At 45.2% G+C, this 13,690-nt stretch overlaps 1 protein-coding gene across 12 annotated transcripts in view; it reads left to right on the forward strand.

The window, feature by feature from the left end:
* The window catches only part of TIAM1 (TIAM Rac1 associated GEF 1), a 399,670-nt gene that overhangs the window by 339,077 nt on the left and 46,903 nt on the right, over positions 1 to 13,690 (forward strand). For all 12 annotated transcript variants that reach the window (XM_045036687.1, XM_045036692.1, XM_045036693.1 and 9 more), the window contains one exon: positions 1,446 to 1,670. In XM_045036687.1, the coding sequence (XP_044892622.1) occupies positions 1,446 to 1,670 (225 nt within the window). The remainder of the gene's footprint in view (positions 1 to 1,445; positions 1,671 to 13,690) is intronic.

The following is a 13,690-nucleotide window of genomic DNA, read 5'->3' on the forward strand; positions in this document are numbered from 1 at the left end:
TGTCACCTAAAACTGGAGTGCTTAGCTTCCCAGAATTCCACCTCTGAGTAGAGAAAAACATTTGTCTTCCGTTGCCTCCCCACTCCAAGCGTTTCCTGGAGTGTTTTATGGTAGAAGGTTGATGTCAAGTGTTTTGGAAACCCGAGTACAGATAGCCAAGGGCTGTGACTCGGTGAAGCCGGGAAGTACGAACTTCTCTGTGGAAACACTTTCCCTCAGACTCAGAGGTGGGATCTGTGGATACCTGAGGAGCTGAGTGGCGTCTCATTTCTGCAGTTTATTCATTTACCTTTGCCCTCACTCACTTCCCTTTCCAAGTTTGTTCTTCCACATGAGTCTTTAGAGTGAGAGTTGGACTCTTGTCTTCTTCGTAGCTGAAACAATATTTCCTTTCATGTTCTGCTCTAACCTCTCCCTTTCTCAAACTGCTGGAATATTCTTTTAATACCAGGTTGAAACGCCGCAGGGTCCGTCACAACCTCTTGTTCTTTTGGGTTGGGCTAGTTCCCTTGGGTCCCAGACTTTGGCAACTCCCCCAGCATGCTTTGCAAAAGCAGCAGAACCTTTGGGGACCTTCCAAAAGATACTCACCCCGAAGCCGTGATATAGTTACAAAAAAGGCGGGAGGGGGTGTGTGGAGGGCAAAAAATGATCACATGTGGTTCTCTAGATTGTGTTTGAATTTGGAATAAGTTGATTTTCTATATTCGTAGCCAGAAGAAGCTCACTGCACTTTGGTTCCATAGCAGTGAGCAAAGAGATGTTAGCTGGCCGTGCCACATGTGTGCACTGTCGCACGAGTGTGTACAAAACATACTGATTATAGCAATCAGAGCATTTGTTTTCTTGTTTTTTTAAATTTTTTTTAATGTTTATTTATTTTTGAGAAAGAGAGAGACAGAGCACAAGTAGGGGAGGGTCAGAGAGAGAGGGAGACACAGAATCCAAAGCAGGCTCCAGGCTCTGAGCTGTCAGCACAGAGCCCGACGCGGGGCTCGAACCCACGAACCGCGAGATCATGCTCTGAGTTGAAGCCAGATGCTTAACCGACTGAGCCGCCCCAGCTACCCAGAGCATTTCTACCATTTCCCCTCAAAACTGAGGATGATAGCCGGAATTAGCATTTGTGAGGAGAAGGTGCCCAGAGCAGGTGGATTCGGGAAGGAGAAAATGTGTTTAGTTGGTGTGTGTGCAGGACAGACAGGCACGCTTGTCACGACCGAGTCCGGAACCTTTGAGACCGGGGCCCGCGTGATCACCTGGTGATCACTGTTGAGGACCAGAGCCTGTTTGCCCCGGCGCCCGGGGCCGTGGGGCCCACGACAGGTGACTCCACGTGCCCTTTACAGCAGGGTTTCTACGCTGTTGTGATCTGACTCGATGCTGCGGCCGCCACTGCTTTTATGTGCGTGTGAAATGAAACATTTTCCGTCTCGCGTTGGCAGGCCTGAAAGCGGGAGATGAGATTCTCGAGATCAATAGCCGGGCTGCAGGCACCCTGAACTCCTCTGTGCTCAAAGATTTCCTCACGCAGCCGTCCCTGGGCCTCCTGGTGAGGACCTACCCCGAGCTGGTCGGGGGTGTGGAGCTGCTGGACTGCCCGCCCCACCGAGCGGACGGCCCCGCGGATCTCAACGACAGCCCCCTGGCCTTCCTCAGCAGCAACCCAGGTATGGCTGCGCCGTGTGCCGGACCCGCATCTGAGCCCGGGTCAGCCGGGACCTGCTGGGTGTGTGTGTGTGTGTGTGTGTGTGTGAGTGTGTGTGTGTGTGTGTGTGTGTTCCAGTGGCCTGGGGCCAGCAGGCCTAAGATGTACGAGTGAAATGAACTGGTTACGGAGTGTGTGCTTCCTGTTAATTTCCAGGGGTCAGGGGACTTGTGTTCTTGCGGAGTAACCGTTTGTCCACTAATCAACCTGTCACACACGCAGCTGCTGCTGCTGTGTATCATTTTGGAGAAAGTCGAATGGGTAGAGGCCCCCATGTCTTGGCTGTGGGTGGAGATGACAGAGATTTACCAAGGCTCCGGGTCCCCCCTCTGCCTTCCACACCACCGTCCCCCAAACCGTCAAGCCCGTGCTTTCCCTTCTGTGTGGGAGAGGGTACGGGCTGCCCCGCGTGGAAATATGCCCAGAGCTCTCATTTGGTCAGCTTCTCTTGGGCTCGCCCGGTCTCCAGTCGGAGCAGGAGTCCACAGGTGCAACCGTGCCCTGCCTTACCCGCTGTGCTTCCTGCCCTCAGCCTTTCTCCCTATCCCTTTGTAACCTTGTGCTTACCCTAAAAGAAGCAACTTGAGGGCACCCGGGTGGCTCAGTCAGTTAAGTATCTGACTTCGGCTCAGCTCATGATCTCATGGTTTGTGAGTTTGGGCCTCGCATCAGGCTCTGCACTGACAGTGTGAAGCCTGCTTGGGATTGTCTCTCTCTCCCTCTCTCTCTCTGCCCTCCTTCCCCCCAGCCCCTGCCTCAAAATTAAGAAATAAACTTAAAAAAAAAAAACAACAAAAAAAGAAGCAACTTGTATGCTATCTGCCCCTTGGAGCCTCCCTGCTCTGGGTCCCTAGGACCCTGCAAAGACCTCTTTCATGTGTGCCCTAGTTGTACAATACTGTTCTTACTGGTTTGTCTCTCTGTCCTGAGTTTGTTCCTGGGACTGGGCTTACACCTGCTTCACTTTGCTCCACGGCACCCCGTTCTTGTTGAGTGAGGGTCCGTGAATGAGCCCACCAGTCAATAGCATGTTGCTGTCACTTCTTTCTCCATGACCTGGTTCTAGTAGTGGGGTTGATTTAGCAAGTTGGGGTCTTTGGATTGATTTTCTTTTCAAAACTTGAATTAAAAAAAAAAGTCTTTGATTTCAAACTCTGGGTATAGGTACTTTGAATATTCTTTGCCCTGCCATTGATTTTTTTTTTCAGTTTATTTACTTATTTTGAGAGAGAGAGAGAAGGAGAGAGAGAGAATCCCAAGCAAGTTCTACAGTCAGTGCAGAGCCCAATGTCATGGACCACGAGATCATGACCTGAGCCCAAGTCAGACACTGATTGAGCCACCCAGGCACCCTCCTGTCACTGTGTTTCAAATTCCCTTCTGAAGTTTGGCTTGATGAGAATAGATCCCCAGCAGAGCCCTTGTGAGAGCACATTCTTTTGTTCAGTGGCTGTTGCAGGAATTTGACAAGTTGAGGCTTCAGAAAATTGATCACACTTACTGCTGTTGACTTCCTTGACTCATTATGTCATTGCAGTACCCGCACCCCAATCAGATTTTTAGAAAATGTTTCCAGGGAGCTGTGTACCCCTATGGGGAATGGAGACCACGAAGGCTATTCTTTTGTGTGACCACAAGATGGCAGGATTGATCCCATAAAACTCAGTTCACAGAGACTGATGTTTCTATCTGTAATATGACTCTGAATGAGGCTTGTTGTGTTAGGTTAGGTTGGGTTATTTAAAGGATTTTTATAAGATCTGGATGTACGTACTATGTACATACAGTGTATTTCAACTTTCTTTGATTTTTTTTTTCCATCTGAGCCCTTCCTGTGGGCTATGGATATAAAGCAGGGGTTGGCAAACTACAACCCACAAGCCAAATGCAACCCATGGCCTGTTTTTACAATAAAGTTTTTTTGGAACTGTTTAAACAAACTGTTTAAATAAAGGTTGATTGTCCCTATTTTGGGGTGTTTCTTCTTTAAAAAATTGTGTGTGTGTGTGTGTATGTGTGTGTACGTTTTGCAAATTTTTATTAAAATTGTTTTAATTAAAATGTATTTGCATGCATGTATTTATTTTAGAAATATTGAGTATATTCTATATATATAGTAGCTGTCCCATCTTTTATATGATGGAGTTTTAAACCTAACTGACCTCTACATAGTACATGTTACCTCCTTCAGGCCAGTCACCTTTGAAGGCTGAGTGCTTAATCCACCAAATCTACCGGTGTTTAAAACACATTAAAATTTCCATTTTGGAATCATTCTTAGAAGATGTATCCATTCCTTTGCTTCTTTTCCAGTTAAACGATACTATTTTGCGATGATCAAAATCCTTCAGAACACAGTCCTCTGGGTCAAATTCAGGTCATTAAAACTGGTTCAAGCATAAAGCAAAAAGGTAGTCATCGTGTTAGTTTTCTTCAGCATTAACACGTTCCAGAAGAATTCTCAAAAGCCCTGGGCAGTGGCGGTCCAATTGGAGCAGCTGAAGCCTCTTTGCCTTCTTTCTGGTCGCTAGCAGCTCCTAGTCCCCATTTCACCATGAAAAATACAAGAGGCAAGGAAACAGGATAAAATGATCTGAAAGACTGCTCCGTAATGAGGCAGAGATAAAGCAGCATCCACTGACGGCTGCAGTTAAAATAGTAAAGAAAACAACTAGAAAATTTGTACAATGGGGAGGCTGGACTATCGCCTTAGTCTAAATTTAGAAGGAGCTAAAAATAAGAAGCATCCTGAGTGCAGGTTTGAGGTCTGATGCAGGGACCGTCTTAATGGTGGTCACAGTGGATGTTTGGCCACCTTGACGGAGGGCCACGCAGTGTCTCAGGGACCCTGGGGTCCACGTGAGCCCTGGCCGGTGCCCAAGTAGGCAGGCGTGGCCCAATCTTGCCCTCAGAACCCTGAACTGAAATAATGGGACTAACTTTCAGCACTGGATTATTTCTGAACCCCTTTGTTGCATAAGTTTGTTTCCTCTCTGAAAGCCCCACACCCTAGTGAGATAGAGTAGGCTCTGGGACCACGTTTCTTGGGACTAAGTCCTGGTTCTGTGTTTATTAGCTTTCTGTCTTTGAACAGGTTATGCTTAATCTCTCTGTGCCTCAGTGTCCTTGTGCATAAAATGGGGATGATACCACAGTACTGTCTCACTAAGTTGTTGTGAGGGTTAATTGAGTTATAAAAGTGAAGTGTTTTGGGGATGCTTGGGTGGCTCAGTTGGTTAAGCATCCAGCTTCGGCTCGGGTCATGATCTCGTGGTTCATGAGTTCAAGCTCTACATCGGGCTCTGTGCTGACAGCTTAGAGCCTAAAGCCTGCTTCGGATTCTCTCTCTCTCTCTCTCTCTCTCTCTCTCTCTCTCTCTCTCTGCCCCTCCCCCGCTCATGCTCTTTCTCTCTCAAAAATGAATAAATGCTAAAAAAAAATTAATAAAAATAAAAGTGAAGTGTTTAGGTCTTAGTGCTCGATAAATGTTATGTGTTCAAAGCACAGTCTCTTATGGAGACATGAAGATTTGTGGCTTGTAACCGGAAGCTGCTCATTTTTTTATCTCTCTGGTCTCTCCTCCATCCACCTCAATGTGCAACAGGTGAATTGTCTGAGAACTAAGTTTATGAATACCTTACTTAAGTATTTCCCTTTCCCAGGCAGAAAGAAATGAATTCTGCTGACTAGGTGCTGAGACACCTGGGCCCCTTTTCAGAGATGGTGATTCCCATGATGGTGGGGCCTGGGGGTGCATTTGTACTTGTGGTTACTTAAAACTCAGGGGATTCTAACGTGCAGCTGGGATTGGGATCCACTACCTTTGGTCTCCAACGGTCTTTGTTTGTTGATCTTCTTTTGATTGTCTTGGTAGAATGACAAGGTGATTGGAAAGTTATGGTCATACGCAGACCATCTGTGGTGGCATTTGTTGACATCATATTGTGGCCTGAGATTTTTGTAATGGAAATCCGTTAGGGGATGTGGAGTGTGTCCCCGCCCTTGTGTCCCTTGAGAAGGAAGCTTGGCAAATGGGTTGCTGTGTTGCCTTAGAAAATAAGAGATCTCATCCTCTGTGTTCTCCCTGAGACTCAGCTTCCCATTCTCAGTCATTGACCACCTGGGGTCCTTGTCAAAATCTTTCTTGAGCTACTTTCATCCCCCTCCCCCCACCTTTTTTTTTTTTTTTAATGTTTGTTTACCGACGTACTGGTAAGAAAATGGAGGAAGGATGTCTAGACAAAACGACAGTCCCTTGAGTGGCTGTTGTTATAGAGAGAACCTTGGAGTGAAGAGGAAGCTGAGGTAGGAAGTTGCAGCACTGTTTGTGTGAGGTTTCCAAAAAGCCTCTCGAATGCTCCTGTGTGATTTATTTTGAATACTGGTCTCCTCTGGAGCTACTCACATTTGGGGCCAGGTTATTCTTTGTGGTGGGGGGGCTGTCCTGTGCATTAATGTAACCACTGTAAGTTAACGGTAGCCCCTTCCCCGAGTTGTGCCAACCAAAATCTCTTCACGTATTGTCAGCTGTCCCCTGAGCAACAAAATCTCCTCCCTTGGAGAGCCACTGGCCCGCTTTACTAGAAGGAAAACCCACATTACCCAGTTAGGGAAATATTCGCAGTGAGCATCAATATAGAAAAGCAAATCTCGGCGTACAATAATTTTGAAAGGTTTTATTAAACACTTATTGAGGGAATTCTAACACAAATACCCTTCTCTGGCATTTCCCCCTGGGCCTCCCCCACCCACTGCCTTTTGAGTCAAGGGAAGAGCAAAGAACAAATAAATGCTTATTCTGAGGCCTTTCTCCCAAGTGTGAGTAGGATTGTTCTGGCATAAGATATTTATCATTGAAATTAATTCTTGGCACAGAGGTATTTCTTTCAGTAATTCTGCAATCCCCACATTTTACGCACGTTGAAAGAATCACTACAGAGCATCAATGGTGTCTTTCCAAGGCTTCAAAACATCTGTTTGCGTCTTTCATTTTAAATCCCGCCATCAAGGCTCGCATCCATTTAATTTTTATGGTGAATGCAGCTCTGCTTTATCTTCTCTAAAATTCCTCTCGACGGGTTAGGGCAAAGCCGGTGCCCTCATTTAGCTCAGTGTTACAATAAAAGTGCCAGAGTTCAGCAAACTAAAGTTGGTTCTTGTTTGAAAAGTGGTCATTATGGAAGCCGAGCTGGGCGTCTGCAGCTCACTCCGGCCTATGCGCGTCAAGGACAGTTGGGGCCATCGTTGTTTGCAGAGTCAAGCGCCTCCCTCCCCCCTTGATATACCTCAGGCACATCTGTCTGATGCTAAGTGGAGGATTAGAGTCTGCCCCAGTACAAATACCCCTCCTGGAGGAAGTAGATTAAGCAGAGTTTGTTGTAACAGGAAAGGCTTCTGTGACAGTCGGGAGAGCCCAAGGCACCTTGGCCAGAGGACTGGTTGAGCACCCACCACGGACAGTTGTTTGATTTGCGGGCAGAGCCTGCTTCCCTCAGTGCCTGGGGAAGGTACGAGTCTATTTCAGACCGTTGTTCCGTGCAGATTGTCTGGAGCTTGATTCTGAAAACACAAGACAATCAGGCAGCAGGGAGACACAACAGAGAAATAGGCACCGCACAGATTTTTTTCCTGCAAACAAATATGGCCCCATCCTTCGGAGGCTCTGAAGTCTCCCAGATACCAGTAGCACACGGTCTTCTGTTTGTTTGTTGATAAAATTTGGAGCCATGTGCGTTTTGTAAACTGTCTGGGCCCCGTGGTTTTGTCACACAGCACCTGGCTTGCTTCCTGAGGCCCTGCTGGCGAGAGCCAAACATCTAGTCTTGATTTCCGGCTGGATTGGGTTGACGACACCCTCGAAATCCTGTGTGTGGGGAAAAATGGTTCAGAATGTCAGAGCCTCCGTGTGTGTATTTTAAAAGAACAGTAATGAACCTTGTATTATTTGGCTTTTACAACAGATTAACAGAGTCGGTAACGCTTAGATCTACGGTTTTTGGGGATGTAAAAATTTCTCTCCGTAGAGAAACGGACACTGAGATTGTGTGAAATTTGGCTGGGAACAAGTTATTTGTCAATGAAGTCAAAGTTGGAGCACTTTAACCTATTCTTTTTTTTTTTTCCCCCTCTGTAATTACTTTTGCTTTTTAGCTTTGTTGTGGAGTGTTTATGCTGATCATATACATATATTATGAGTGTTTCTATGGAATTCTTATGTGACTAAAAAGCAAAATAAAATCCTGGCCTAGTGGTTAAATTTCAGCTAAATGTTTTTATTGACAGTATCTAACCTTTTCTTGCCCCCTTGTCCTCCAATCATTTTTTTTTTTTCCTCACAGAGCTTTAAACTCAGGCATTAATCAAGGCGTTATGAAAATCAGTGTTATAATTGGTCCCTCTTTGGAAATGTTTGATTTGGAGAATCTGCTTATGTAGTACACATAGTTAGTACATCTCATAAGCGAAAGATTTTTATCTTCTTTCTTTAAGTCCCAAAGGGACTTAAATGGAGCCAGAGTGAATGTGCCTCAACCAAGTAAATTAAAGATAAATCTAAACGTAGGCTTACATTGATGTGTGCATCCTGCTAGTTGTGAGTGGGCTATGCTCGTCACAAAGGTTTTCTTGGTCACCAGAGCATTGTTATGATGTGAAAATCATTGTAAGGATTTTCTTTTGGAGGGGGAAGGGGCAGAGGGAGAGGAAGAGAGAATCCAAAGCAGATTCCATGCTTAGAGCGGACCCCAACGCAGGGCTCGAACTCCCGAACTGTGAGATCATGACCTGAGCCGAAACCAAGAGTCCGATGCTTAACCGACTGAGCCGCCCAGGTGCCCCGATATGAAAATCATTTTAAAAAGTGAAAAATGACCGCACCTCTTTGCAACAATAAATGTTATTTATGGTGCTTCTGGGTCCCGTCCCCCCCAGCCTCAGCCCTACTCTGTGCTTCCTCATTCTCTGGGGCTGCCCAGCCCCCTGTCAACCCACTGTCTCTTCAGATTTGGCCCTGCTTCTTCTCTGTGCTGCCACATGGCTACTGGGCACCTCCTCTGTGCCAGACGTTGTGCTAAACGTGGGGATGGAATGGAGGCGAGGTGGCGGCTCCCTTGCTGTGACCACTTCTTCAGCCTTACCTTCGGCTCTCCCGTCTCTCTGATGGTCAGCAGAGCCAGTGTGTGTGGGGTGCGCTAGGGAGTAAATGGGGGCAGCTCCTTCCGGGACAAAGAAGAAAATTCCTTCGGTGTCTGTTGTTGGAGTAAAGTCTCTTGTAGTGAAGGCGGTGGAGACCTGAGATATAGGATGTTGCAAAACTGTACTGAGGCTGCCAAAAAACCCCAGCGGTGTTTTTGCATAAGCCTTTTAAGCTGGGGGATGTTCGGAGAAGGCCTTGAAGCATAGGAGCCAGAACATGACCTCATCTCTTTGAAGTCCCTGTTCCTGCCTCTCTGGCTTTCTTTGATTACTAAATCCCCCTGACCCATTTCCTGGTTATCTTCTGCTGGGTACCAAACCATCCCAGGACAGTCATTTTCCTTGCTCGTTCTTCTGGGTTTGGCAGTTTTGGGCGGGGCTCAGCTGGGTCCTTGCTGCCCTTGCCCGGAGTGGCACATTTGGCTGTGTCGTCTGGTGGCTTGACTGGGGCTGGGTTACAAGATGGCCTCACTTGTACGTTTGGTGCTTGGTTGGCTGGACCTCAGGAGGCTAGGCGGCGGTTTGTCTGGTGAGCTCAGAGATCCTGGGGGCAAACCAGAATCTGTAAGAACTCGTGAGGCCCTGGCTTGGAATTTTTGTCTCACCATCTATGTCACGTTCTGTCGATTGAAGCAACTCACAAGGCCAGTCCCAGTTCATGGGGTGGAGAAGAAGTGACACAGAAGTCTGTGCTCAAAGGGATGAACAGAATCATCAGTTTGCAAACAGCTCTACCAGCTGCATTGCTCTTTCTCTCTTATTTTATTAATTTTTGTCTTCAGCTAAGGGCAGAAGCATCACATAGTGAAGTGGGAAAGAACACTGGCTTTAGAATCGGATATACCTATAGATACTGATTCGTAGGAGTCCCTTTATTAGATATTAATGTTTTTGCCAGTTATATGTTGAAGATCACTTTTCTCAGTTTATACTGTGTCTTGTTGCATTTTGACAAAGAAGGGTTTTAATTTAATTTGATTTATTTCTTTTTTAAAGTTTATTTATTTATTTTGGGTGAGAGACAGAGGGGCAGAGAGAGAAGGAGAGAGAGAGAGAATCCCAAGCAGGCTCCGCACTGTCAGCGCAGAGCCCGATGCGGGACTCAAACTCACGAACCGTGAAATCGTGTCCTAAACCGAAATCAAGAGTTGGATGCTTAACTGACTGAGCCACCCACGTGCCCCAGAAGGGTTTTTAATTTTAATAAAATCTGATGTTTCTGTCTCCTATGATTTGTGCTTTTTATATCTTATTTAAGAAGCCCTTCTCTTTCCTAAGGTAACCAACCTTGTCTTCTGTATTTTCTTATAAAAGATTTTATACTTGGGGCTACTGACATTCTTCTGGTGTATACCTCCCTGGTATTGATTTTTGTGAATGGTGTGTGTTAGGGTACAACGTTCTATTTCTCCATGTGAGTAGTCTTCTGTCATAACGTTTAGCAGAGGTACCATTCTGTTCCCTGGGGTCTGAAACGGCACATTTACTGTGTATATCACACCCGCCTCTGCGGAAGGGTCGTTTCTGGGCTCTATGCTCTGTTAGCCTGTGCTTTACAATACATTTTGGGATCTGGTAGGGAAAATACTGTAACCTTGTGTAATCTTGTTCTTTTTCTCTAAAACTGTCTCTGGTGTTACTGGCTTTTTGCTCTTTTGTCACAAATTCAGTTCTGCCAAAATGCTGCTAAGTGTAGTCTGAGGCTAAATACAGACTCTTTGAAATTTGTTGAGGTTTATGTTGTGGTCTGATGTGTGGCCTGCTTGTATAAATTGCCGATCCTTGGGGAGGATGCACACTCACAAATTCTTAGAAAAAGGGTTTGAAATCTATTCATGGATCAAGCTTAATAACGATTGATACATCTTCACGTGGTGGCTAAATCTGTTTTGTCTGACATTTGTTGCGCTTTCTTTACATTGGCCAACTATATCTTCCCGTCCCTTTAGTTTTTTTTTTTTTAACGTTTATTTATTTTTGAGAGAGAGAGAGAGAGACCGAGCGTGAGTGAGTGGGGGAGGGGCAGAGCGAGAGAGGGAGACACAGAATCCGAAGCAGGCTCCAGGCTCTGAGCTACCGTGGGGCTGGAGCTCATGAACTGCCAGATCATGACCTGAGCCGAAGTCAGATGCGTAACAGACTGAGCAACCCAGGTGCCCCTAAAAATAAAATCGTCAGAGGGTGCCTGGGTAGCTCTGTCCATTAAGCGTCCAACTGTATTTTGGCTCAGGTCATGATCTCACGGGTTGTGAGTTCCAGCTGTGCACTGACAGTGCAGAACCTGCTTGGGATTCTCTCTCCCTCTCTCCCTGTCAATCCCCCGCTCACTCTCTCTCTCACTCAAAATAAATAAGTAAACATTAGAAAATCATACTTTTTAAAGACACAATGCTATTGCACACTTAATAGACTACAATGTAGTGTAAATATAACTTTTATATCCACTGGGAAACCAAAAAATTCATCTGACTTGCTTTATTGTGATATCCACTGCATTGCAGTGGTCTAGACCCAAACTCACAATATTTCCAAGGTATAGCTGTATATCCCTTAGAGAGGTGGGGTTTGTTTGTTTGTTTGTTTGTTTGTTTTGTTTGTTTTGTTTGTTTTAGTGAGGTTCTGTTTGTAGCAAACTTTCTCACTCTTTGTTTCTCAGAGAACATTATATTCTCCTTATTGAATAATATTTTAGCTGGAAATACAATTCTATATTGGTCGTGTTAGCATTTGAAGATTTTTGTGCTTTCTTCAGATAGATCTTTTATTCTTTCTTGAACTTTTATTCTTACCTATTGAGCATTTTATTTCAGTGGTTAGTTCTCATTTTTAAAAACTCTGTGAATTTACCTGATCTTTTCTGAAGTTACCTCTTGTCCCTTTTAAAAAAATATATTTTTATGCATACTTGCCATTCTGTATCTGATGATTACAGTATCATTCCTTGGGAATCTGCTTCTGTTGTTTATTGTGTCTGCGGCTTCTCACTCATGGGGACCTGGTTCTTCCTGGGTTTTCTAATAACGGACTAGGAGTTTTTATTTGATCAAGCTTTATCTCTGGACATTACATGATACCATTTTTAAGAGTGAATTCGTCCAGAGGGATTTTGATTGTGTCTTTGCCAGAGCCCTTGGAATACAAATCTACAATGATTTTAAGGTAGTTTGTTCATCTTAAGTGTCACGGACTGAATGTTTGTGTCCTGCCAAAATCTATACATTGAAGCCGTGAGCCCCGTGTGATTGTTCTTTGGAGTTGGGGCCTTTAGGAGGTAATCAGGCTTAGCTAAAGTTGTGAAAGTAGGACCCCATGATGGGGTCCCCCCATGATGGGGTTAGTGTCCTCATGAGGAGAGCAAGAGAGCAGAGCTCAGTCTTCCCTTACGTGCATGAGGAAAAGGTCATGTGAGCACATCGGGAGATGGTAGCCTTCCACGAGCCGGGGGAAGGGTCTCCCCCAAGAATTGAATCTGTGAGCTCCTTGACATTGGACTTCCATCCTTCAGAACTGAGAGAAATAAATGTCTTATTTAAGCCACTACCTCTGTGGTCTTTTTACAGAAGCCCAAGCTGACTAAGACATAGAGTCTTCTGGAGGCAGTACATGGTGTAAATTTGAATCTCAAACACCCGTGGGGTCAGCCTGTGGTTATCCTCTTTGGAGAACCACCCCCCCCAGCCCTTGCTCCCTCCCTGGTCTTCTGTCCCAGAGTGTAGGCAGAATCAGACAAGCTTCCTTTCCCCTCCTCCCCTCCCTCCCCCTCCCCTTCCTTCCCTTCCCCTTCTCATTCCTCCCCTTCCCTTCCCTTTTGCCAATGAATACCTGTTTATTTTATCTTTTTACATCTTTTTAGACCAAGGGTGTAGCCCTTCAAAGGAACCGTGTGAATGAATGCGGGAGATTCAGTTCCAGGTCTCCAACTTGTGCCGATCTGACACCTGTTTTCTGTCTCTGGTCTTTACAGTTGAAACCAGAGTCTCCAGGACATTGGCTCCCAAGCTGTGATGGTACCGCTGTTGGGAAATGTGTGGGTGCATTTTTATTGGCACAGAGATTGGGGAGTGCTAATTGTATTTAGTGCCCAGGAGCGAGGGAGACTAAGTGTCTGCCAAATGTGCAATTTTGTACCCCGCCCCCCAGAATTGTTCCTCTCCTAACACCCATAGGTCTCTTTCTCTCTTCGGGAAACACTGCTCTAGGGTTTGGGGACTGATGGATTTACTCAATATCGCCACAGCTTTTAGACTGGCCCCACCACACCAGCTTCTTTTATTGTCTTCGTTTTGGGCCCTGGGACTCGTTGGAGCTCAGCTCTATGTTTAAAAGGATTTTGTTATGTTTTATTTATCATTCTTAAGTGTTGTGTAGAGGTGAAGTTCCCTCCTTTCTTTCCCTTCCCTTCCTCCTTCCCTCCTTCCTTCCTTTTCTTTTCTTTTCTTTTCTTTTCTTTTCTTTTCTTTTCTTTTCTTTTCTTTTCTTTTCTTTTCTTTTCTTTTCTTTTCTTTTCTCTTTTCTTTTCTTTTCTTTTTTCTTTTCTTTTCTTTTCTTTTCTCTTTTCTTTTCTTTTCTTTTCTTTTCTTTTCTTTTCTTTTCTTTTCTCTTTTCTTTTCTTTTTTCTTTTCTTTTCTTTTTTCTTTCTCTCTTTCTTTCTTTCTCTCTCTCTCTCTCTCTCCCTCCCTTTCCCTGTCTCGTTCCTTCCTTCCTTCCTTCCTTCCTTCCTTCCTTCCTTCCTTCCTTCCTTCCTTCTCAGGATACCTAGCGCCACTGTATCATTAACAATGAAATCCT

This window comes from Felis catus, chromosome C2, assembly GCF_018350175.1.
Source record: "Felis catus isolate Fca126 chromosome C2, F.catus_Fca126_mat1.0, whole genome shotgun sequence".
NCBI lineage: Eukaryota > Metazoa > Chordata > Mammalia > Carnivora > Felidae > Felis > Felis catus.